Source organism: Anabrus simplex, chromosome 7, assembly GCF_040414725.1.
Source record: "Anabrus simplex isolate iqAnaSimp1 chromosome 7, ASM4041472v1, whole genome shotgun sequence".
Classification (NCBI taxonomy): domain Eukaryota; kingdom Metazoa; phylum Arthropoda; class Insecta; order Orthoptera; family Tettigoniidae; genus Anabrus; species Anabrus simplex.
Genome location: NC_090271.1, coordinates 332,460,115 through 332,485,516, shown reverse-complemented (window position 1 = coordinate 332,485,516; position 25,402 = coordinate 332,460,115). Strand labels below are relative to the sequence as shown.

The 25,402-nt window shown below is 42.2% G+C and overlaps 1 protein-coding gene across 1 annotated transcript in view; it reads right to left on the bottom strand.

Annotated features, from left to right (window-relative positions):
* The window catches only part of LOC136877835 (neuroligin-4, X-linked-like), an 857,291-nt gene that overhangs the window by 424,778 nt on the left and 407,111 nt on the right, over positions 1 to 25,402 (bottom strand). Inside the window, exon 3 of the mRNA XM_067152034.2 lies at positions 2,227 to 2,424. Coding sequence (XP_067008135.2) covers positions 2,227 to 2,424 — 198 coding nt within the window. The remainder of the gene's footprint in view (positions 1 to 2,226; positions 2,425 to 25,402) is intronic.

The window sequence follows — 25,402 nt, the reverse complement described above, 5'->3', positions numbered from 1 at the left end:
GATCGGCTTGGAAAACGCTTGTGGAAACCTGCTGATAGGCAAAGAACCGATGATGATGATGATATATCAAAGGAAACAACTTATGATGAAACTAGCGGGGTGTGTAGTGGTGGAATGTAAACCTTCCTTGCATGGCAGGCGCTTCATTTACTTTACTTTTCAATGTTTCGAAAGATGAAATTTACGACCAAGTAAAAAATATACCCTAGATCGTGTAGATGTAACAATTTGCTTTACGTCGCACCGACACAGATAGGTCTTATGGCGACGATGGGATAGAAAATGTCTGGGAGTGGGAAGGAAGCGGTCGTGGCTTTAATTAAGGTACATCCCCAGTATTTGCCTGGTGTGAACATGGGAAACCACGGAAGCCATCTTCACGGCTGCCGACGGTGGGATGGAAGGTCACAGCTGCGCGCCCCTAAACGCACGACCAATTCGCACGCTAATCAAGATATGTGAAAGGAAAGTGGAGAGAAAATTTTACACAGTTTAGCACAAAATGGATAATAATAATAATAATAATAATAATAATAATAATAATAATAATAATAATAATAATAATAATAATAATAATAATAATAATAATGTTTGTTTGTTTGTCCAACCCTTGTCCGGTTTCTCTACGGAGGCGGGTATGAGGCGAGATGAATCTGTCGTGCGGGTTTTTATGACGGGATGCCCTTCCTGACATCAACCTCATCAGAGGAGTTCATGAGATGAAATGAATGACATGATATATGATAGTAGGAAGGGATAGGGTGAAGCCCGGTGCCGGCACATAGCCTAGTCCCGTCGAATAGCAGCGAGGGGCCTGCTCAAGGCTTTACGTCCCCATCTGACGGACGAATCACCATCAACAGCGTCATATGCCCTCACTTCATACGAGAACTGCGGAGACGTTTCGAATTTAATTCAGGATTTTCTCACGCAATCTAGTGATTAGAAATTGTATACCACCAGCTTCCCTACTCTGCCGGCCAACATTCTGATGGTGAATTTTTTCGACCAACGGGATTCGATCGGCTAACCTCGGTGTCAGACCGTTTAGACTTTAGCGCTTTAACGATCACGGCCACCAGGCGGCCAATAATAATTATAATTATAATAATTATTATAATGATAATTGTTGTTGTTGACTTTTGCTGGCGCTATGTGTAAAGTTGGGATGTGTCCTGAGTTATCACGATTTCTTGTAGGCATGGAACTCACAAAGTGACGACTGCAAATTCGGGGATGTTTTTCAACAGTAATTCTCTTCACAGCTCTGATCCAAGCTTATCTTCTAATTCTGCGCTGTATCGCGGTAGGCAAACACTCGAGCTGTTTGGATGAACATAACTGCGTCGAATTTTTAAAGGGCGTAATTCCCTCTTTCGTCTATTTTCTTTTTTTCCGCATTTCAGAAATTTTAAACATAGGCCTACCACTTACTTTTAAGTGGGCTTTTGGATTAGCGATTGCAGTTTGTTTTAAACGGGCGTATCTCACTGACGTTTCCTGATTAAAGACGATCAATTTGCCGCTCATTTCTACTTCGTGTTATACAATCTTTGTTTTTATCTCTGTTAATTTCACAGGAAGTGAAATAGCAGTATATGTGTAAATTACATGGATTGTGCGTGGTGGCAATTACCAGCGGAAATCACATAAGAGAAAAAGTTGCGGAGATCCTTCATCATATAAAGTGGACGAAAGTAAAAGCATCCCATCTAAAAGGACACAGTTATGTTAACCATAGAAGCCAGGATTTTGAGGCTGGAAAACCTGAATTTTCTTGCTGATATTCTGCCTTTCGTTCATAATTTCATTCATTCTATTTTATGAATGTTTCATTAATATATACTACAGTAGTATAATAATTTTTAATTAAGGCCTATATACAGTATTTCTTTCTACAGGTAAACAAGAAAATGTTTAGAGAATTTTGGGGAAATAAATAGCTTGTTCAGAACAATTGTTTCTACAAAGCTTGAATGTTATAGGTGAAGTTAAGCAAAGACAATGTCTAGTTTTGTTTGATCACATAATGGTGGGAAGTGAGTCAGGGTCCTCGTGGGGTACGGTGGCCAATTTTTTAATGCTCCTCTAGTGAACAACAAAGCCGGCCATTCACTCGATGTCAGCAATACTCAAATTTATATTTAGCAATTTTACTGTAAGAAATGTTCCACTATGGTATGCCTACTCGGGAAACTCGATTGGTGTAGAAGAGAAATTTCCTACCTTTGGCTAGGCTGGAGATGAGAAGCAGGTTGGCGAGGGCTGCTCCAGTGTCGTGGCCCAACACCGTGACACGGCTCGGGTCACCGCCAAACGCCGCCACGTTGTTCTGTACCCACTGCAGAGCCGACACTATGTCCCACAGGCCGAGGTTCGAGCTGGCAGCATCCTTCTCCGGTCCTGTCTTCGTCCTTAAGAAGCCTGGAACAATAGAAAGGGAGGGAAACATTAGCTATAGCAGCGAGAAGTTTCGAGGCTGAGAGAATGTTCCAGGTTCAGTTCATAATGTTCGTGTGAGTGTAGGTCGGTTTAGTGAGCGCGAGTTGAGTTGAGGGACGTGTTTTATGTTGTAAGTGAACTGCAGAGAAACATCCATTCTCTGAACAACACGCGTACATTTCGAAGGGGAAGCATGGCAACATGGATGGATGTTTAGAGACATAGCTGACGTCGAACGTTGGTATAATTAGAAACGTGTTCTTGAAGACTTTCGTATGGAGCGTGGCATTATATGGAAGTGAAACACGGACGATCATTAGCTCATAAAGAAAGAGAATAGAAGCTTTTGAAATATGGTGTTACAGAAGAACGCTGAAGGTGATATCGATAGAACGAAACACGGTTGAAGAGATACTGAAGCGAATTGGCTAAACATGACGAGAAGAATAGATAGAATGATAGGAAAAGACAGCCATGACTTGTTCAGGGAAGTGTAGGCGATGGGGGTATACCAAAATATGAATATGACAAGCTGATTATAGTAGATGTAGGATGTAGTAATTACGTAGAAATGGCAAGAGTAGCACGGGATAGGGTGGCATGGAGATCTGTGGACTGATGACTCGAACACCAAAAACGACAACATTTTATCTTAGTTATTTGTTCTTAGTTTCCAGAGCTCACTGGACAGTTGTTTGTAGTTATTTTCCTTACGTCTGAAATAATACAGTATTTCAGCTTATTAGTTCATCTTGAGTACATCTGGTACCTACCGAAGAGCTGTTGAAAAATGGCCAAACGTACACCAGTGGGATGTAAATCACTATCCCTGTCAGACGTTCTACCGATTGATTTGAGGTGGCCTAAAAGACTGGCTGCCAGCACAACAGGACTTGTCGCCCGCTGTGGGCCAATGTACTGTATGAGAATATTTAGTTCTTTCTATCGCATTGTATTTAAAATAATCTTTCGGTTTATAAGGGTTGTTGATTTTTCCAGGAAAAATGTACCTTCCTAGAACGATCTCACTTAAGGGAATAAAAGATTTACTTCCTTTGAAGGTCAGAAAGCTGTTGGTTTCTACTGTGACGTCGTGTACTGTAGACTAAATGGCGCCGTCTTTAACAGACTTCACATAACTCAGAATACTTATGTCCTCTTTATACTGAACATTCCAACATTTCATCATATAACTTCTTCATTCCATGACCAAAATTGGCTTGAACTAAACCAGCGTTTTAGCTATCTTCCATTGCTTCTACTCTACAAAATAATATACAGATAGGCATCCTATTATCTAACAGATTCTTTACAGTTGCTCTCAACCATTCGTAACATCCCGACTAGAGATATATCTTACCTAACACTCAAAATACCAAATCACAGATGCACTCTCCACAGTAATTCTTTTGTTGTCAATACAATTAGAAAGCTGAATTCGTTGCCCTATGTGACCTAATGGATATCCGATCTGAATAGGTATTTAAAATAAATGTTGGCAGCGGTACTTGGATAGGCTATATACGAAGTAATTAAGGAAAAGAGTACACTGGCGGAAAAAGATATCCAAACGCCAAGAAGGGGTTGTGCTGCGTTAACGAACATTAGCAGGCGTGTTTATACATATGAAAGATGACGTTGATTCAAACTTCCCGCAAATCGCATTAGCGTAGCGCTAGTAGCGGCCCGATGACTTTGCACATCAGGTTTGTTTTAAATACGGGCTGTACTGTGCGATAGCGTTAGTTACCTGCGAGATTGGACGGAGTGATTGTGAATGGGTCAAGAATGCCTTTGCGAATACGAAGAGGCCAGTATCAACAGTTCACTGCGGTTGAACGAGGCCGTATAAAAGGGCTACGTGAAGGTGGATTTTCCTTCCGCGCTATTGCAGAACGACTTGACAGGAATGTATCCACTGTGCATGCGTGCTGGTATCAGTGGTCACGAGCAGGTATGCTCGCAAGAAGACCGGGCTCCGGACGTCCCCGTGACACCACGGAGAGGGAGGCCCGCTGTATTCGGCGTATGACTGCGGCGCAGCGGACTGCGTCTGCAGCAGCAATTCAAGCGGCAGTTGGCACCACAGTGACGCAACGAACTGTTCGAAATAGGTTATTTGAAGGACATCTCTGAGGCGTACGCCCCGCGGCGTGCATTCCACTTACCACAAACCACCACCGTCTGTAACTTCAGTGGTATTAAGCGAGAGCTTGTTGGAGGATGGAGTGGAGGTCCGTTGTGTTTTCAGATTAATGCCGGTTCTGCCCTGATGCCAGTGATGGCCGTGTGTTGGTTAGGAGGAGGCCAGGTGAGCGCCTGCATTCCATCTGTCTGCGGTGGCGACACACTGGACCTACACTGGGAGTTCTGGTCTGGGTAACAATTTTCTATGACAGCAGGAGCACTCTCGTGGTTATCGCACGCATCCTGTGCACGACCGTCTGGTGATTCGACCGGTTGTGCTGCCAGTCATGAACAGCATTCCCAGGGGTGTTTCCCAACAGGATAATGCACGCCCCTATGCCGCTGTTGTAACCCAACGTGCTCTGCAGAGTGTCCACCTGTTTCCTTGGCCCGATCGATCTCCCGATCTCTCCCTAATTGAACACGTATGGGACAGTATTTGGACAACTCCAGCGTCATCCACAACTGGCATTAACCGTCCCTGTATTGCCCAACTAAGTGCAACAGGCATGGAATTCCATCCCACATGCTGACATCCGGCACCTGTCCGACACAATGCATGCACGTTTACATGCCTGCATTCAAAAGTCAGGCGATTACACCGGTTTTTAACGGACCAGCATGACATATTTGCAATGGTTGTTTTCACGCGGATATTAACCTGTAGTCTTGTACCTTTAATCAATTAAATATGTTACCTCGACAAATATATTGACAAAATGTGCATAATTTACATTCTTTATTTCATGGTGTTTTTTCCACCAGAGCAGCACAGGTTGCCTCAAACGGATTTCTACGTAAATTAATGTACACGCAGTGAGTAAGATTATATTAAATTAAATGTCTCTTAGCGCTATCAGGGAATCAAAATGGGGAGGACCCTATACGTTGTTTTGATGTACGGTGCACTTTGGGGAAGTTTCATTGATAATGGAAGGCCACATTCGAGTTCAGGAGTTTCTACTATAACGGTAGGCTCACTTGCCAACAGCCATTCACAATAGAGACGGGGAGTTTTCATTATAAAGACAAGCCCCATTCCCAATGCCCGTCAAATTCGAGTTGGAGAGATTTTATCATAATCAAGAAATGCAGCGCTATTTAACGATTGTACTATCTATTTTGTTATACGACTTACCGTTCAGCCACCAATTGCCCTAAAACAAAGGTCTGCACCTTCATTAAAATTTCCTCGATATTTCGATATTTTCTGGGGCCAAAAGGTTATAAATTTGAACAGCTTGGAATTTTTCCTCAAGGATTGAGATTTCAGGATTAGCACTCGCACGAACCTACTACGGTGTCTTAGCAGGCGGAGAGGTGATACTTCGACGTGGCGTGTCTCAGGTGGCGGATAGTGGTGTCCTCACCGGCTTGCCGGTGGACTTGAGCGAAATAAAATAGCTCTCGCGGACCAAACACACAACATCAAGAAATCCACTAGTGTCTGTTCTGGTATCCAGTGACTAGTGGTCTGCGTCTGTTCCCCTAGTTGGTGCGGCACTGAAATTTGATTTGATCTCAACAATCAAGTCTGTAATTATTCACCTTGAAGTAATCATGATGGAACAAGAGGAAAGAAATCCGCTACCCCAGGCTCTAGTCAACGCACTGGACTTTCCTGGTCATCGGCTTCTGGGGGACCAGGAACATCATGAGGACAAGAGTCGGAGCTTCTCAAAATCTCTTCGCAACACTACATTGGCACTCTCAATGCAAACTCTCTCTTCAAACTTGGAAAATTAAAACACTCGCAGACATGCTAGAAAAGTTTCACATCGAAATTCTTGCCATTCAAGACACTCGCTTCATAGATGAAAATCATTTCGACACAGAAAATTACAGGTTTTACTAAGGTAAACCTGCTGTAAGAAGAGACACACCACTATTTTTTGGTACAGGATTTGTAGCACACAGATCAGTCGTGGATAACATCATAGACTTCAATTCCATATCAAAACGTACACTCTCCTTCAAATCAGGTAACAAAGAATACACAATTATCCATGCACATGCATCTACAAATGACCATAGCAGAAAGAAGGCACAAGAAATCGAGGACTTATGGGAAGACATGGAAGAAGTAACCAGTAACGTACCAGAAAGACATGTGAAAATTTTAATGGGAGACTTCAATGCGCCATTAGGTAAGGAGAGAAAATACAGAAAAATAATAGGCCCGTACTCGGTACAAATTCGCACAAACAAAAATGGGGAACACCTCATAAAATAATGTCAAAATTTTAACCTCAAAATTATGTCAACGCAATTTCAAAAGCCAATAACAGTAGTGAAGGGACACAACATAAAAACCGTGTTTGGTACCGACGCTAAAATTGATCACAGTCTGGGTTAAACCAAAGACAAATTGTCCCCACTTTTACATCCTGGGGTATACAAAATTCCCTGTACTTGCGGTAAGGTGTACAATGGCCAAATATGCCGGTCCATTGGCACTCGTATCAAGGAACATGAACGTAATATTCGTGACAACCAGCCAGACAAATCGGCAATAGCTGAGCACGCTCTGTTGTCGGGTCATGTTGTCATGTCCAAGATGCTCGAGCTCTTACCCACATTAGACACTACAGGTCCAGGATTATACGGGAAGCTGGGGAAATACGTAGAAAGCCTACAAATTTCAACAGGGACACTGGCTATCTATTAAGTAATACCTGGTTGCCAGCCGTTAAGAATGTACGTAGGTAGTTCCCTTCACTACTGTTATTTCGTTTCGGTGTTTTCCAAATTCGTACGTTCCTCATCGCCCGATGTTTTATTCCACGCTTGTGTCTATGTCATAACTTCATATGTTGCGCACATCTGTTATGTGAGCCTCTCAGACTGATTCTGATGGTTCCGTCAGCATCCGCTTCGCACGCTAGCGCTGTATTGTGTCCGGGGAATCAACTGGTGACGAATGAACGTACCACTTCGACTTCTATTATAATTTCTAAGCCCAAGAGCCTATATCATGTTAATAATAATAATAATAATAATAATAATAATAATAATAATAATAATAATAATAATAATAATAATAATAATAATAATAATATCATTAAAAATATCGGATCATTTATTACTTGCCGTATGCGCGGATTATTTCGGGTAACGTATCTTTCAGGAACTGAAAGCCTTATCCAGTACGATCCGTTGCTTTTACGAAATTTAATGAAACATTCTTGATATAAACCTTCTTCGGCATCAAAGTTGGTCCAGTTACATTGTTTTCGCAATTTGCCTTACGTCGCACCGACACAGATAGGTCTTATGGCGACAATGGGATAGGAATGGTTCAGGAGTGGGAAGGGAGTAGTGATGGCCTTAATTAAGGTACAGCCTCAGCATTTGCCTGGTGTGAAGATGGGAAACCACGGAAAACCATCTTCAGGCCTACCGACAGTGACGTTCCCGGATGCAAGCGAACAGCTGCGCGCCCCTAACTCACTTTGTTCCTGATTTCAAGTGCAATAGTTAGTCCTCCTGTTTCTATCGTCACACTATCGAGGAAAGCAACAAAACACGGCGTAGTCCAATCAACCGTGCCAAGACATTGAGATTGTCACAAATGTAGCATACGAAGATATCGTAAGCACTCATGCCTCATTTGATTTCTTCATATGCGCATTATAAGCAGAGGGAATCGATGTATACTGCTTCCCACTGCGAAGAAGGGCTTTGTTCGAAGATATTCAATTTTTTTTAAAAAAGAATAAAAAAAAAAAGCCGCCGTTCTCCAGATTGTATTATTTTCCCAAGTTTTGCAGTACACAGTTCACATCACTAGCGTAAACAAAATTGACAGTTGATGTGAGAAGAGGTATTCAAACTCATGACACCTTTGACGAAAAATAAATGCACTTGTATATTGGTGAATACAGTTCGTTCATTACCTTGAGTCCATTATCTCAGCCTGTTTTTAAAAATTACGAAACACTAATTTAATTTAGAAATGAAATAAACTAGGTTCAAAAGAAGTGTATTTCTTGGAGAAGCTTGGGTATTCTTCACCTCAGTCTGACGTTGAACAATGTTCGCCTCCTCTCGTTCAGTGTTCCATACCTTCTGTCTTGCAGAAATTGCACGCATCCTTTTGTGAGCCGTAAGCTGAACGAATATCAGGATAATGCCAACGGTGTACCTAGTCCTTGTTGTATTTTTGGAGTTTTTGTGGTAGAAAAGTAGTTGCTTAATTCGTCGAACGGTTGTCTCTCTTAATTTTTGTACGACAATTTTCATTTTCTACAGAATTTACCGGTGAAAATTATGCTCACATGTAAGGAGATTAGCGAGATGCTTCTACTTTCAAACAAGATTGTTCCCTTTGTGTATAATCCTGGAGGCAGTGAGACGTGTAATGTTGGCGTGTTGAATGCTCTCTAGTTTGTATGAATGCCACGTCCGCAAGGGCTGTTGGATGTATGTCACACAGCGCGGCAGGGTCACCGGACTAACATCAGACAAACCCCGGCCTAATTGGGTAATTATCTCACAATCATCTTGTGAGTTCTCTCTGTGTCGTTACGGCTGTTGAGCTTAAGAAGGCAATTCAACAGCTTATTTCCAAATTTTACTTTGGATTTCTGGCCAGAGGGCGGTTTCACAATGAAGATAGTAGATTTCCACAGCCAAATACAAGTTTCTCCTCATAAATAATTTGAAAGAATAATTCTTTATCTTGTGCCGTTGTCATATTTTCAGCTGTTGAAGTTAGCCTATCAGATCGCTCCGCGGGCGAATTCTAATGGGCGGTATTGCTAAATCTGCACGTCCTGTCTTCTGTGACGCTGACCACTCTGTCTCTGTTTGATTCTGCCATTTCAAGAAAACCCGAAATTCAGCTGAACAACACCTCAAGGCTGATTTCGCGAATGCTACACAGTAGCTTCCTATTTCCAGCCACATCCATCCACTGTCATTTCATAGACTTATTGCTCACACTAGAGAGCACCAAGTTGTGATGTGAAGTTGAAACTAAAGAGGAAACATTGGGTCAAATATTAGTTGTTATTATTGATACCTCGTAAGCCACAAAATATAAACTTACTGTCTGGTGAATAAACCAGAAATTATTTGTAAACTTTTCTTGTCTTTGAGGATATATAAATTCGTGTGGCTATTTCTAGCCGGGTGCGGCCCTTGTAAGGCAGACCCTCCGATGAGGGTGGGCGGTATCTGCCATGTGTAGGTAACTGCATGTTATTGTGATGGAGGACAGTGTTATGTGTTGTGTGTGAGTTGCAGGTATGTTGGGGACAGCACAAATTCCCATCCTCTAAGTCATTGCCAATGAAGGTTAATGTTGTATGTCCGGCGCTCCCATCTCGCTCCGTCAGCCAGCTGCACGCGCGCCTGTGTATCATTCTGCCAGCTTCGACGCGCAGCCCTCAGTGCGCGTGCCTGACCATCGAGTGTACTATAAATAGGAGCTCCCTGCCTGCTCAATTGCCCACTTGCCCGGTGTCCAGCTCCAGAATACACCCTACGTCGAGCACGGAGGCTACTCCTCTTGAAAATGTGCTTCGACCAGGTGGACTGAATTTCTGGCAGTACGAGGTTTCACCTCTGGTCACCGCTCCCTTACCTGTTTCCGCTGCCTATGTTCCGTAATTCTTTTACAAGCCATTTTCATTCCCTAAGTTATGCAAGCTCCCTTAGTTTCGCTAGGTGGAATTTCTTCAATCAATTGAACTTGCTTTTTAGGAATTCAGGCACTTCAACAAACAAGGACTCTCAAAGACATTCATGTTAGTGTGCCAGATAGTTTTCGACTATCAACGTGTCAATTCACAAAGACTATCTTTTCAAGATAGAAGTGTATATAAAGACTGTAAACCTGTACATATTGTATAAAGACAGACTTTTCTCAAGATTCAATATTCCTTTTTGCTTCAAAATAAATTTCAGTTATTTGTGTAAATATCATAAAGTGAAGCAATAAAAGTTGTGTTCTGTAAACTTCAACCTTGGTTACAACACAACTCTATGGCGACGAGGTACAACAGCGACACTACACTTCATCGGCCCCAGTCGCCAACTCTATGGCGACGAGGTAAAAAAGCACCAAAATACAATTCATCGGCCCCAGTCGCCAACTCTATGGCGACGAGGTAAAAAAAGCAACACACTACACTTCTTCGACCCCAGTTGCCAACTCTATAGTGACGAGGTACACACGAAGCCAACACTACAATTCAACGGGCCCAGTTGTCAACTCTACGGCGACGTGCTAAACAACAACGACACTCCAACCAGCTCTGACACACAGCGTACCTTACTCTTGCTTGCACGCATCTCGCAATGGCTACTGCGGAACAACTAGCTACGGTCTTCCAAGCCTTACAGCAGCAACAACAACAGTTTATGCAACAACAACAGGCAGCATTAATTCAGGCTATTCAAGCTATTTCTGTATCTACACAGCCATCAGCTATTCCTCCGTTCTCTGCTTTTGATCCAGCTAAGGAAGAATGGTCAGTTTATTTAGCCCGCTTGCAACAGCATTTCATCTGCCATTCTGTCACAGATGATCAACGCCGCCGCGCACTATTTCTTAGTTCGGTTGGCAATGCTACGTGTGAATTACTACGTAAATTAAGTCCGGAAGAACACTTATCTGAGGTACCCTTCACGCAGCTCTTGGCCCGTCTCACGGAACACTATGCCAAAGCTCCTCACATAGTGGCTGCTCGCTATGAATTTTTTCCGAGCAGAAAGCAACCCCATCAGACACATACTGAATGGATAACTGAATTGCGTGGTCTAGCTAAACCCTGCCAGTTCATCCGCTCCAAGGACGGTTGTGGTTCATCCTACACTGATTCTCTCATTCGGGACATGATAATTTTACATACTCCTGAAGACAAAATACGTTTTGACGCTGTCAAGCAGAGTAACCCTTCTTTAGAAGACGTCCAGCGTATTGCTACGGTTTATGAGCTTACTACCAAGACTGCCGCAGCCATAGCTTCTCCACACGAAGTTGCACAAGTCTCGCCTCAGGCCCGCAAGTCCTCTGCTACAGTGCACCGTACGGATAAGGCGCTCTCCACCAAGCATTCTCGCCAGGTTCCCTCTCGTAATGCTACACGGAAGCCCAATTCTAAAAGCACCTTGAAACTCCTGCCTTCCTGCCGAGGTTGTTTCAAGCATCATGAACGTCGTGACTGTCGTTTTTTCAAAGCTACTTGTGAACGATGTAATAAACTTGGACACATTCAGACTGTCTGTCAAAGTTCGCTCCGCCCTGCTAAGACTACTGCAGCGCGCCGGAAGCATATACAGCCCCGCCAAGACATGGAAGTTGATCAGATCAATCTTATTCTTCCCACAAAGGATTCTCACAAAATCATCATTCCTCTCTCATTCTCTGATCGATCTGTCGATTTTCAATTAGACACTGGATCACCTGTCTCTATTATTAACCTGACTACGTACCACGACTTAGGTTCACCTTCATGCTCTCCAGCTGACATCCAGCTAGTGACATTTAACAAGAAGAAAATTGACATCAAAGGTCAAATCAAGCTTCAGGCTAGTTATAAAGGAATTCAGAAGGCCATTCCTCTTCTCGTAGTTAACAACTACACTGCATCAACCATTATGGGCATGGATCTATTTAACTTATTTGGTTTCCAGATACATGACAACATTAACGTCGTATCTACATTGCATCCTACTTCTGACGTTACCGCTCTCCTAGCGCAGTTTCCTGAAGTCTTCGACTCTCAGCTCGGAACAGCCAAAGACTATACAGCTCACATACAGCTGAAATCCGGAGCTAAGCCTCGCTTCCTCAAAGCTCGTCCAGTACCCCTAGCACTTCAAGACCAGGTCACGAAAGCATTGGAAAGATGGATACAAACTGGAATTGTTGTACCAGTTACTTCTAGTCAATGGGCTACTCCACTCGTGGTAATCAAGACACCTGATGGTAATGTTCGACTTTGTGGCGATTTTCGATCTACAGTCAACGCACAACTCGACACAGATATCTTTCCTATTCCACGTCCAGAAGACTTATTCCGTCGTCTCTCTGGTGGACAATTCTTCTCTCGAGTTGATCTTAAAGAAGCATATCTCCAGCTACTTTTAGACGCAGAATCTAAGAAATTTCTCACACTCAACACTCATCTCGGACTGCTCCAGCTCCAGCGGCTCCCATTCGGTGTTTCATCCTCAGCGGCTATTTTTCAGCGCTATTTGGCTCAACTCACCGCCTCCATTCCCGGTTGTGCTAACTACCTGGATGATATTATTGTTACTGGAAAAGATCATCAGGAACATCTAACCAATCTACGCCTCCTTCTCCAGAAATTGAAAGACAATGGCCTACGAGCGAATCTCGCTAAATGTACCTTCTTTCAGCCTCAAGTTCACTACCTAGGACATATACTTGATAAGAATGGAATTCGTCCTAGTAAACAGAATGTCTCAGCGATAGTAAACATGCCAGCACCTCAGAACCTCAAGCAGCTTCAGTCCTTCATAGGCAAAGCGAACTATTATAATAAGTTCATTCCACGCTTCGCTACAGTGGCAGCTCCATTAAACGCTCTACGTAAAAAAGGTGTTAAGTTTCAGTGGACTCCGCCATGCCAACAGGCATGGAAAACAATCAACAACGCCTTAATTCAAGCTATACAACTCACTCATTTTCAGCCCGACAAGATCATCACGCTAGCTACTGACGCTTCAGACTACGGTGTCGGTGCCGTTCTCTCCCAGAAGGATCGTCATGGACAAGAACGCCCCATCGCCTTCGCTTCGAATACACTTAATGACCATCAACGTCGTTACTCACAGATTGAGAAAGAAGCTTTAGCCATCATCTTTGGTATTCGCCATTTCAATGAATATCTCTATGGCAACCATTTCCTGATCATTACCGATCATAAGCCTCTCGTTCACTTATTCCATCCTGGTAATAAGATCCCAGAGAATTCCCTCAGAAAGCTTCAAAGATGGTCCATGTTCCTTTCTGATTATTCCTATCAGATTGTATATCGAGCCACATCCCAGCATTGTAATGCTGATGCCCTCTCCCGCTTACCCGTTGGTCCTGATACTGCCTTCGATTCTCAAGAATCTGAATGTCTTCAGTTGGACATAGAACTTGAAGATACTGTATCCAGTTTTCCTATTGATGCTACCTGCATAGCTAAAGCTACGGATAAGGACAGTACACTTGCTACTGTACGTACTTACATCCGCAACGGTTGGCCTCTTCAGAGCACACTTCCTGCCCACCTGGCACCTTATCATCGTATGCAGCATCGTCTCACGACTCGTGCCGGAGTTGTATTACTAGAAGCAGGCACCATCTTCCGAGTGGTTATCCCACTTAGCCTACAGAAACAAGTTCTCGGATTATTACACCAAAGCCATTGGGGTATCTCCAGAACAAAGCAACTCGCCCGTCAACACTGCTACTGGCCCGGTATTGATGCCGCCATCGAAAAGCTAATACGTCATTGTGAGCAATGTCAAACGAATCAGAACGCTCCGTCTTCGGATCTTGCTTCATGGCCTCCTGCTACTACTCCATGGGAACGAGTTCACATCGATTTCGCAGGTCCTTTCCTCAATTCCATGTGGTTAATAGTCATCGATTCACTGTCAAACTTTCCATATGTCGTGGATATGCATTCAACTACTACAACCGAAGCTACCATTCGTGCTCTCCAGAAAATCTTTACTACAGAAGGTTTACCGCAAGTACTAATTTCAGACAACGGACCTCAATTTACAGCTACTGCTTTTCAGAACTTTTGTACACATAATGGCATTCGTCATATTCTAGCACCACCTTTTCACCCTCAATCTAATGGTGAAGCTGAACGCTTCGTACAAACATTTAAAAGAAGTATGAAGAAAGCTGTCTCTTCAGGCTTAACTAAAGACCAAGCCCTGCTCCAACTCTTAAACAACTACAGAACTCTACCCGGCGCTGATAATATCACTCCTGCACAGAAGCTCCATGGACGACCTCACAGAACTTTACTTTCTCTGTTACAGCCTCTTCCGGCCCAGCATAAGACATCACCAACGAAGTTCTCCCTCAACGACAAGGTCTACACCAGGACATTCAAATCCAACCCACTCTGGATACCTGGAGTCATCTGCAGATCTTTGGGTCATCGTCTATACGAGATACAGACTACGGAGAAACGTATCTGCCGCCATCAAGATCAGATACGTCTGCGCTACCGCCCCTGTCCAGCTATTGATGCTATTGCTAAACCTGATAAATCTATTGCTGAACGCGCTTTAGATCATTTAATAACAATGGGTTCCTTTCAGGACGAGACAGCGCCACTCCGCCCAGTTCCAGCTCCGGACAATACAACAGAGACATCCGCAGCTCCGCCCCAGCATCGCAGTCGCCGCCAGCGCCGCCGCCGTTTCACGCCGTACCGGCGTATTTAGGAGGGGAGGGTGTTGTATGTCCGGCGCTCCCATCTCGCTCCGTCAGCCAGCTGCACGCGCGCCTGTGTATCATTCTGCCAGCTTCGACGCGCAGCCCTCAGTGCGCGTGCCTGACCATCGAGTGTACTATAAATAGGAGCTCCCTGCCTGCTCAATTGCCCACTTGCCCGGTGTCCAGCTCCAGAATACACCCTACGTCGAGCACGGAGGCTACTCCTCTTGAAAATGTGCTTCGACCAGGTGGACTGAATTTCTGGCAGTACGAGGTTTCACCTCTGGTCACCGCTCCCTTACCTGTTTCCGCTGCCTATGTTCCGTAATTCTTTTACAAGCCATTTTCATTCCCTAAGTTATGCAAGCTCCCTTAGTTTCGCTAGGTGGAATTTCTTCAATCAATTGAACTTGCTTTTTAGGAATTCAGGCACTTCAACAAACAAGGACTCTCAAAGACATTCATGTTAGTGTGCCAGATAGTTTTCGACTATCAACGTGTCAATTCACAAAGACTATCTTTTCAAGATAGAAGTGTATATAAAGACTGTAAACCTGTACATATTGTATAAAGACAGACTTTTCTCAAGATTCAATATTCCTTTTTGCTTCAAGATAAATTTCTGTTATTTGTGTAAATATCATAAAGTGAAGCAATAAAAGTTGTGTTCTGTAAACTTCAACCTTGGTTACAACAGTTAAAATCCCCAACCTGTCCGGAAATCGAATCCGAGACCCCTGTGACCAAAGACCAGCACTCTAACCATTTAGTCATGGAGCCGGACGTCTTTGAGGATTAATACTTATAAAAAGACTTGATGGAAGTAGGATATGACGTTTTATTTTTTATTAACTTTGCCTATAGATCAGTTTAAAATGTGACTTACTGGATTTTGAAACCAAGTGAAAAACACTATTATTGACTTAGATAAAACCAAAATTCATATCCATATGCACAAAAAGCTATAAAAATTTACAGTACCAATAAACTCCACCGAAACTATACAAGAAAATGTATAATATACATATTTTAATACATAGTGATACATGAAACATGCTTCTTAAATGAAAGTGAAAATTCCCCATTCACCCCTTGTTAGTGGTGGTCCAGTTGTATACAGTATTCTAGGAAACAAATTAGAACGGTTGGAGAAGTTATTTTCAACTTTTTTTTGCTTTACGTCGCATCGACACAGATAGGTCTTATGGCGACGATGGCACAGGGAAGGGCTAGGAGTGGGAAGGAAGCGGCCGTGGCTTAATTAAGGAGCCTGGTGTGAAAATGGGAAACCACGGAAAACCATTTTCAGGGCTGCCGACAATGGGGTTCGAACCTACTATCTCCCGAATACTGGACACTGGCCGCACTTAAGCGGCTGCAGCTATCGAGCTCGGTTTCAATTAAATTACCGTATGAATCATTAGTAAATAAATATTAGGTTAAATATCAAACTACCTGCAAGGTACATTAGTATTTCGTCGATACACTTCTTTGTCATTGTAACCTCCATATGATTTTGTTTCACTCTTCCTGTACGACGTTCAGAAACGCTTCTATAACAAACGCAAAACAATGTGCTTCTCGCGATTAGTGAAATTCGTGTTACCAACAGCTGATGCTGTCAGCACACTAGCAGTAAATCACTGTCACCTTGAGAAACCCCGCAAGTCAGTGACTTACGGAGTTTTAAAAGCAAACTAAATATTGAAGGTCCCTTCATGGTCATTGTATACAGCAGACTTGCAGGGGTTCCACAGAAAATGCTGTATCTACCCTTCAACATTCATTTTGTCACATAAACCGAAATTGTCAAAAAATTTGACTTGCGATGTTTTAAAACTAACCGATTCAATTAGGGGTTGGAATAATTTACCAGGAGAGATATTGGATAAATTTCCAACTGCTTTGAAAGAAAGAAACCAAGGTAAAGAGCAGGTAGCGAATCTACCACCTGGGCGGCAGGCCTAAATGCATATCAGTGATGAAATCCGTACCAAATATTTCACGCTGATCTTGGCGGCTAACCGTCCACCATCAAAGCAATCACGTATTTACACAGCTCAATAATTGGTATCTGAAAACCTTTGTTTGATAAGACAATAATAATCTGATGGGAGGTTGTCCATTCCTTCGCAACTGGAACTCAGAGCACACTTTTATCCCCATGAACGTTCGTGGATGTGATCTGTCCAAGATGAATGCAATTCGGACCATCCTGAGGGTGTTTAAAAGTGCTGAATCCGTGTTCTTGGCTTCCCAAACATTAAAAAAAAAATCCATTGTGACAAAACGCCGATCACCTGATGTCTGCTAAAATATATAGCAAATGAAGAAACGTATATTTATTATTACTATTATTAATACGTGATCACCATCAATTTGTCCCGCTCCATGGCTAAATGGTTAGCGTGCTGGTCTTTGGTCACAGGGGTCTCGGGTTCGATTCCCGGCAGGGTCGGAAATTTTAACCATCATTGGTTAATTTCCCTGGCACGAGGGCTGGGTGTATGTGTTGTCTTCATCATCATTTCATCGTCATCGCCTATGGGAGTCAAATCGAAAGACCGTCCTGGGATCTCCCGGCACTAAAAGCCATACGCCATTTTTACCATCAATTTATCACGGCTTTCACGCGGACACAATTTCAGCAGATAATTCTTCATAAGAATGACAGCATTATTTTCCTACCCATCCACTGAGTTAATTCCTAACTCCTAATTTAGGCATTATATCCTCAGGGCGAAAGACCTCTAGCCATTGTTCCCACCAATTAATACCAGCATCGTTACTTTCATGTCCAGTACTTGGTTGTCTTTATTTGGCCAATGCGAATAATAATAATAATAATAATAATAATAATAATAATAATAATAATCATCTTATAATTTGGAAACATACGTCTCCACGGGCAGCTGCAGTGAAAGAGCATACGATCGGTGTCTGTAAAGAAATAAGTTAATAATAAGAAAAATATTACTGTTTTTCTCGTCCCACTAACTACTTCTGACCAAACCTGATACTGTAGATGCAGTCGCTTGCATGCGGCCAGTATCCAGTATTCGGGAGATAGTCGGTTCAAAGCTCGCTGTCGGCAGCCTTGAATATAGTTTTCCGTGGTTTGCCATTCTCACATCAGACAAATGTTGGGGCGGTATCTTAATTAAGGCAACGGCTGCTTGCTTCCCACTCTTAGCCCATTCCCTTACCATCGTCGCCATAAGGCTTAACTGTGTCGGTGCGACGTATAGTGAAGAAAGCTACTTTTGACGGATTTCAGAGATGCCGAGGTGCCCGAATTTAGTCCCGCAGAAGTTCTTTGAAATGCCAGTAAGTCTACCGACACGAGGCTGACTTTTTAAATACTACCCGACTGAGCCATGATAGAATCAGCCAAGCTGAGGTCAGAAGGCCAGTGCCTCAAACGTCTGAGCCACACAGTCCGGCTCAGGAAGGAATGTCAGGATTTCGATATGGGATATTCCGAGAAATATGACAAGAAGAAGTGGCAGAAATTGATCTGAAGAATGGACATGGAGCGAGTTAGTTGGCCGTGCGGTTAGGGGCACGCAGCTGTGAGCTGGTATCTGGGAGATAGTGGGTTCGAACCCCACTGTCGGCAGCACTGAAGGTGGTTATCCGTGGTTTCCTATTTTAATACCAGGTAAACGCTGGGGATTTACCTTAATTAAGTCTACAGTCGTTTCCTTCCCACTCCTAGCCCTTCCCTTTCCCATCGTCGCCATAAGAAGGTGCGACGTAAAGCAAATTGTAAAAAAATGAAGAAGAAGAAGAGTGAAAAAATCCAGAAAATCTGCTAAGTGTGAACCATGCTCTTAAGCGGCAGAAATGGTATAGAATAGTGCTGATGATAATAATATTAATAGTGATAATCGACTATTTTTATCCTTCTATTAAGAAGCATGAGCACTTTTTATATTTTTATTAATCTTTCTAAACCACAGTTGTAGTACCAGAGATTATTTTGTGGAATACAGAATAACCAATGCATGAGAAAATCTACACTTCGCTTTTTTGCAGCTTCTCCTTTTTCTTTATTTATGAATGAATGCCTGAAGGACACAGAGCTAATTACGTAGTGTAGCGGAGAGATGCGCTATTTGAGACACAACAAGACTGCTTGAGGATTCACAACAGCAAGGGAAGCTCACTAATGAAAAAATAGAAAAAAAGGCATAGAGTAAAAAAAAATATACCTGGACGTTTTACGAATATAACGGAGAAGAGACGGGTATATTCAGGGATATTCAAATGAGAAATTAAATCTGATACTTAATGAGAAAAATATGAAATGGAGAAGCAAGAAAGACAGGAATGGAGGGATACTGTTCGGAGACAGGCAAGGAGAACATTAGTTGCTGGTGGGGAGGAAATTGAAAAGAAAATGCGATGCGAGCTGTCCGGAGTACGCCTGTTGTATTGATTTTCCATTAGTAGATAGGTCCACAGTACTGAAGTCGCTGTTTATTAACATTCTAGAGCCAATTAATCGTGCCGTTAACGACTCGTCTGATGAAGACTTCATTAAGAGAACGAAGCTACAATACAAGATGATGCTTCAAGTAAGATTTACTCAGCTAATGAGCATGTTGCTTACACTTAATTACAATCCACATTGCACCTAGTCACGCATTGTGGAGGTTCTCGTTTAATTACATCACCTCTCCCCTCTAACCGCGCTCAAAAGGGTAAGACTTGTGTGAGTTGTGGAGATGTAAGGAGTAAAATTATTCAATAATAGCAGTACAGGATGGTATATCTTAATCCACGTGGTGGCTGTTACTGGAGTCTTAAATGGGAACAGAGAACCTGTAAACACTTCTTAAAGTTCGACCTAAGAAATGTCCACATAATAATGGCAATAAGGAACACTCCATGACTCCATTGCTCTGACGGGCCTTGGCCTACCAATTGGCCGCTGCGGGTTACGAGGTGACGCCTGGTGAGTGTAAAAAATTCCCTTGGCAATTATTCCTGGTTTTATAGACCGGGGCCTCTATCTCACTGTCAGATAACTCCTCATTCTTATGTAGGTGCCTTGGACCTCGGACCAGAAATCAGATCCGACCGGGAAGAGAACTCGGGGCCGGAGAAGTGGCAGAGGTGTCTCATATAAACTCAGACAGAACGCACAGTATTTGTACACTGCGCTTCCGCAGCTGCCTGAGCCGAACCTATGTCGCGCGCGGCCGCCCTGCCTTAAGATTGTATAGAGTCTCATATGAAATCTTACCTTATAGAAGATGCTGGAAGTGTCATCCTTGACAATGTATCTGGTAACAACATTCTGACTGACGCGAATGAGTTCTGCCACCGTGATCTTTCTGATCTAATTCGTAATGCTTTATTTCAGTTCCTCCAATGAGTGAGGAGTTGTTTCGATGCACGTTTCTTTCAGTTTACCGCACAGTAGAGATCACACACTGTTAGGTCTGGAGAATGAGAGGGAAATAGACCAACACTGATCACTCTGTCTGTAAACACTTCCGAGATTGTAAGAATGGGATCTTCTGTTGTATGAGCAGGGGCTGAATCTTGTTGAAACCACCCACGCAGTTTTTCTCCTTCTTTTAACTGATAGAAGAACGGCATGAAAATGTCATCTTGGTAGCTTTCTGCATTTACTGTCATCTCGAAGAAATAGACCCAATTATTCGTCTTGCTCTAACAGCACAGCAAACACCAGTCTTCCTATCATAATAAGGAACTTCATATAAACACCATTAGGATTCAGATGAAACCAGAAGTTTTAATATGAAAATGCGGTGTTGCAATGTTAACTGTCTCACCATGTTAACAGCTGAGATTCAGACTGGCGACTCATGCTTGCCAGGTCGAACACGTGCAGGCTGCTTGCAAGATCAAGAACTATACGCGCGCCTCCTATACTGCAGCTGCCATAGCGTAAAGTACAAAGACCATACGTTCGGTATGAGCTTTCATGAGAGACTTTGTATTTATATTTAACAATTTGTTTTACGTCATACCAACACAGATATGTCTTATGGCGACGAAGGGATAGGAACTATTTCGGATCGAGAAGGAAACAATTGTGGTATAAATTAAGGTACAATCCCAGCATTTGTCTGGTGTGAAAATGGGGAAATAACGGAAAAATATCTTTAGGGTTGCCCAAACTGGGATTTTAACCCACTGTGAGCTGATAAGTTCGTGACTCTAACCACACAGACACTCGCTTGGTAGGCTTGATACCACTAGACCGCGGCGTCAGAAAATAATAATAATAATAATAATAATAATAATAATAATAATAATAATAATAATAATAATAATAATAATAATAATAATAATAATAATAATAATAATAACAATACACTAGATTTCATAATGAACATCGACGAGATGTGCAGAGAGTTCGAGGAAAATGAGAATTACCAAAATATTCAAATTCCTGGACGAATTGTTATCTCGGGTCAGTGAAATGGGAATGACATACCAACTAACCTGATGTACCGACAATATATGAGCATTGCCGCTTGTTCGAGGACAACTAATGACGTGTGATCTGGAGTAATGAACCATTCTGTAACTTGTGGCTATCTGATGGGAGGGCTTGGGTTTGATGAGTTTCAGACGAACGATACATCGCGGGGTGGAAAGTATTGTAGGGATTTTGGTTCCATTATATACCTAGCTTCAGGCAGTTCTTGTTCTTGTTGATATTTCGTTGGTAGATTTCACAGACATGTAGATAATTGTAAGTAAGTTCCATATATTGCAGGTAATTAAACATGAAATGAGAGATTTTTATGAGACTGTTTGAATCTAGGTTAAGTGTTTCTAAGTCGAGTCTCAATTTATGGATTCTTACAGCAAAGGCACATTACGTCGAGTTTTGCAGAGATAAAGTTATTCGATTTCAACCGACTTCAATAAATCGAAGAACGTCCAATTGACTCATGTTGTTGTTTGAGTCATCAGTCCATAGACTGGTTTGATGCAGCACTCCATGCCACCCTATCCTGTGCTAACCTTTTCATTTCTACGTAACTATTGCATCCTACATCTGCTCTAATCTGTTTGTCATATTCATACCTTGGTCTACCCCTACCGTTCTTGCCACCTACACTTCCTTCAAAAACCAACTGGACAAGTCCTGGGTGTCTTAAGATGTGTCCTATCATTCTATCTCTTCTTCGTGTCAAATTTAGCCAAATCGATCTCCTCTCACCAATTCGATTCAGTATCTCTTCATTCGTGATTCGATCTATCCATCTCACCTTCAGCATTCTTCTGTAGCACCACATTTCAAAAGCTTCTATTCTCTTTCTTTCTGAGCTAGTTATCGTCCATGTTTCACTTCCATACAATGCCACGCTCCACACAAAAGTCTTCAAAAACATCTTTCTAATTCCGATATCAATGACTCATATCGATTTAAAAATCATACCGGTCCCAATTGATCGTTTGAATTTTAGTTTGCATTGAAATTGTGTGTTGTGGTAGAAAGTTTTGATTTTAAATAAGTGAAAGAAGGTGTATTATAATTCCTACGCAGTGAATTTCGAACCTCTAAGAAAAAGCCGGAATAAAAGAATATAATGGAAATGTTTGAAATGCATAATTTTTTATTGCTCTTCAAATGAGATCTTGTTATGCGCAAGATTCTTATTTTAAGACCGAAAGGCGCTGAATGGACTCTAAGCTGTGTATTGGTATCTTCTTGATGAACGTATGTACTCTCATTGTGGAGACGGTATCTGTTTTGTACAACATTCATACACAACATGTCCGTCTGTCCTCCAACTCTTCTCGAAACTACTTTCTACATACTGTAACATGAAATTGTATTTCCACTCGTTATTATTTTATTTTTTACAGAATCTGAAACTCACATATGCAAGGTTTTATTTGAAATTGAATACAACAATTGCGCGTTCAGAAGCGACTAGTCTCTATAATAATTGTATAAAGGAAGAAAAAGAGGGTGATAATGTTCTGGAACAAGAAGAAGCTGTTAATGGTGATGAAATCGGAGATCCAATTTCTAGGTCAGAATTCGATAGAACTTTGAGAGACGTAAATATGTAGTCCTTCAAGGCAACTGGAAATGATGTCCTCAGAAATACAGACCTCCTCAGGAGGAACCTAGCCCATATGGGTGAGGGACGCAGACGAAGAACATACTCGCGGTATCCCTTCCCTGTAGTAAAAGGCGACTAAGAGGGGCGACCAAGGGATGATGATTTTAGAACGATGAGACTACTTGTGATTAGTACCATTACGCGAGGAACACTGTGGGGCGACTTTTCTTGCGATTAGCCTTCAACTGGTATCATACGTCTGTGAGACGGCTGAAAAATTTCCCAAGTTCATCCCCTCTCCTTTCCTCAGCCTACTGCTTTCTTCCCTTGTGTACCTCTCAGTTGGAGTGTTGTTTCCCTGCAGGGAAGGTGATGTACCGTTTGCTTTGTTTGACCTTGAGTAAGTGCATTGTAAACTTATTGCGCCGTCTGACAGACGTATGATACCAGTTCCGTGACTATTGTTCGCAAATGGCGGTATTCAGTATTGAGTGTTTATTGTGATTATTGTGAGTCAGTACAACAGTGTTGTTACTTACAGTGAGTTTAATTCCTCTAAATAATAATGGAGCCACAATCAGGACCACTTCGGCGAGTTTTACGACCTAATGAACCAAACTTTGAACTGACATTCTGCATGAACTGCCTGAATTTTTCGGGGTTTGTAAAACGTGTTACTTTTGCGATCCTAAACTGAAAAGGAGAACGAAGTACCCGTGCCAGAAGTGCGGAGGTGGAGTGCGCCAAAAGATCTGCTTTGCGGATAAATGAATGAACGTATGTGGGTGTGTGAAACATTTTTTAAGTCTAACAGGATTTTGTATATATTTTGAAAAAAATAGCTATATCTGGACACAAAATGTTTTGAGTTTTAGTTATATACATGTAAAAATAAGGTAACGTATCCTGTGATGAGGAAAATTGTGCTTTCTAACAAACAGTGACTTTCAACCTTAAAATTGAAATTTTTGTTTTGAGTTTTCCAGTAATTTTATGTTTTATTTGTTTGCATGGCCTTTGTATAACACTGACATATCAGCGAAATGATCGTAATAATCATATTGACAAGATTTTTAAGAAAAACAGAAGCGTCTACATTTTTGGAGCATCATTCTAATAAAAAAAATTTTCTGGATTTTAAATTTTTTTCTACCTTTTGCACTGACGTGTTTGAAAACATACATTTAAAGGAATTAAGTTGAATAAATAACAAAAAATTAAAAACACATTGTTTAATTTAAAAGTAAATATCTGGAGTCTGACAGACGTATGATACCAGTTGAGGGTTAGTACGATCATGTGAGGAACATCTTGGGCCTACAGTACCTAGAAGTAGTACCCGTATGTGAGGAACACCACGGGTCTAGGCGTTGCGAGTGATTAGTACTATCGTGTGCATTCCACCGAGAAAGAGAGTGGGGGAGGGGGACGGGCATTCGGCCGCGCGGACTAATGTCCATGTGCCGTAACGCTGCACTGGAATGTGTCGGTTCTCCCGTGTTCAGAATGGGTCTGTGCTACCTATGAGTAGTACCACTATCTGAGAAACTCCGTGGGTCTACGTTGCCTGTGATTGGTAACACTACGTGAGAAACACCACGGGTTTGGCTGGTAACCGTGATTAGTACCATTATGTCAAGAAAACCGTGGGTCTGCGTTACCTGAGAGTAGTTCCATTATGTGAAGAACACACTGGGTTTTGTTACCTGTGGGCGTTACCATAATGTGTCATACACCGTGGGTCTACGTTGCGTATGATTAATACCACTATGTGAGCAGCACCAGTAATATACGTGGGCTGGGATTAATTCCACGAAGTCAGGAACAGCATGGCTTTGCGTTGTTTGTGAGTAGTATCCTTTTGTACGAAACACCATAGGTTTATATTACCTGTGAGTGATGCCATTGTGTGTGACATACCATCGGTCTACATTACCTTTGATTAATATCACAATCCGAGACACACCACGAGTGTACGCTATCTATGATTAGAACCACTATAGTAGGAACACCATGGTTCTGCCTTTCCTGTGATTTGTACCATTATGAGGGGCCGGTGTCCTGGATTTTGGACCCCTCTAGATAATACGTATGATCCCAGTAGTTAACCCATGACCTAGTTTTTAGGCTCCTTTAAACAACAACAACAATCATCATCATCATCATCATCATCATCATCATCATCATCATCATCAGGAGTAACCGGCATTTGGAGGTTATTCCGTTTAGTATGTACGGTATATGATACAGGAGAAGTGCCATCCGATTTTAGACAGAATATTGCTAT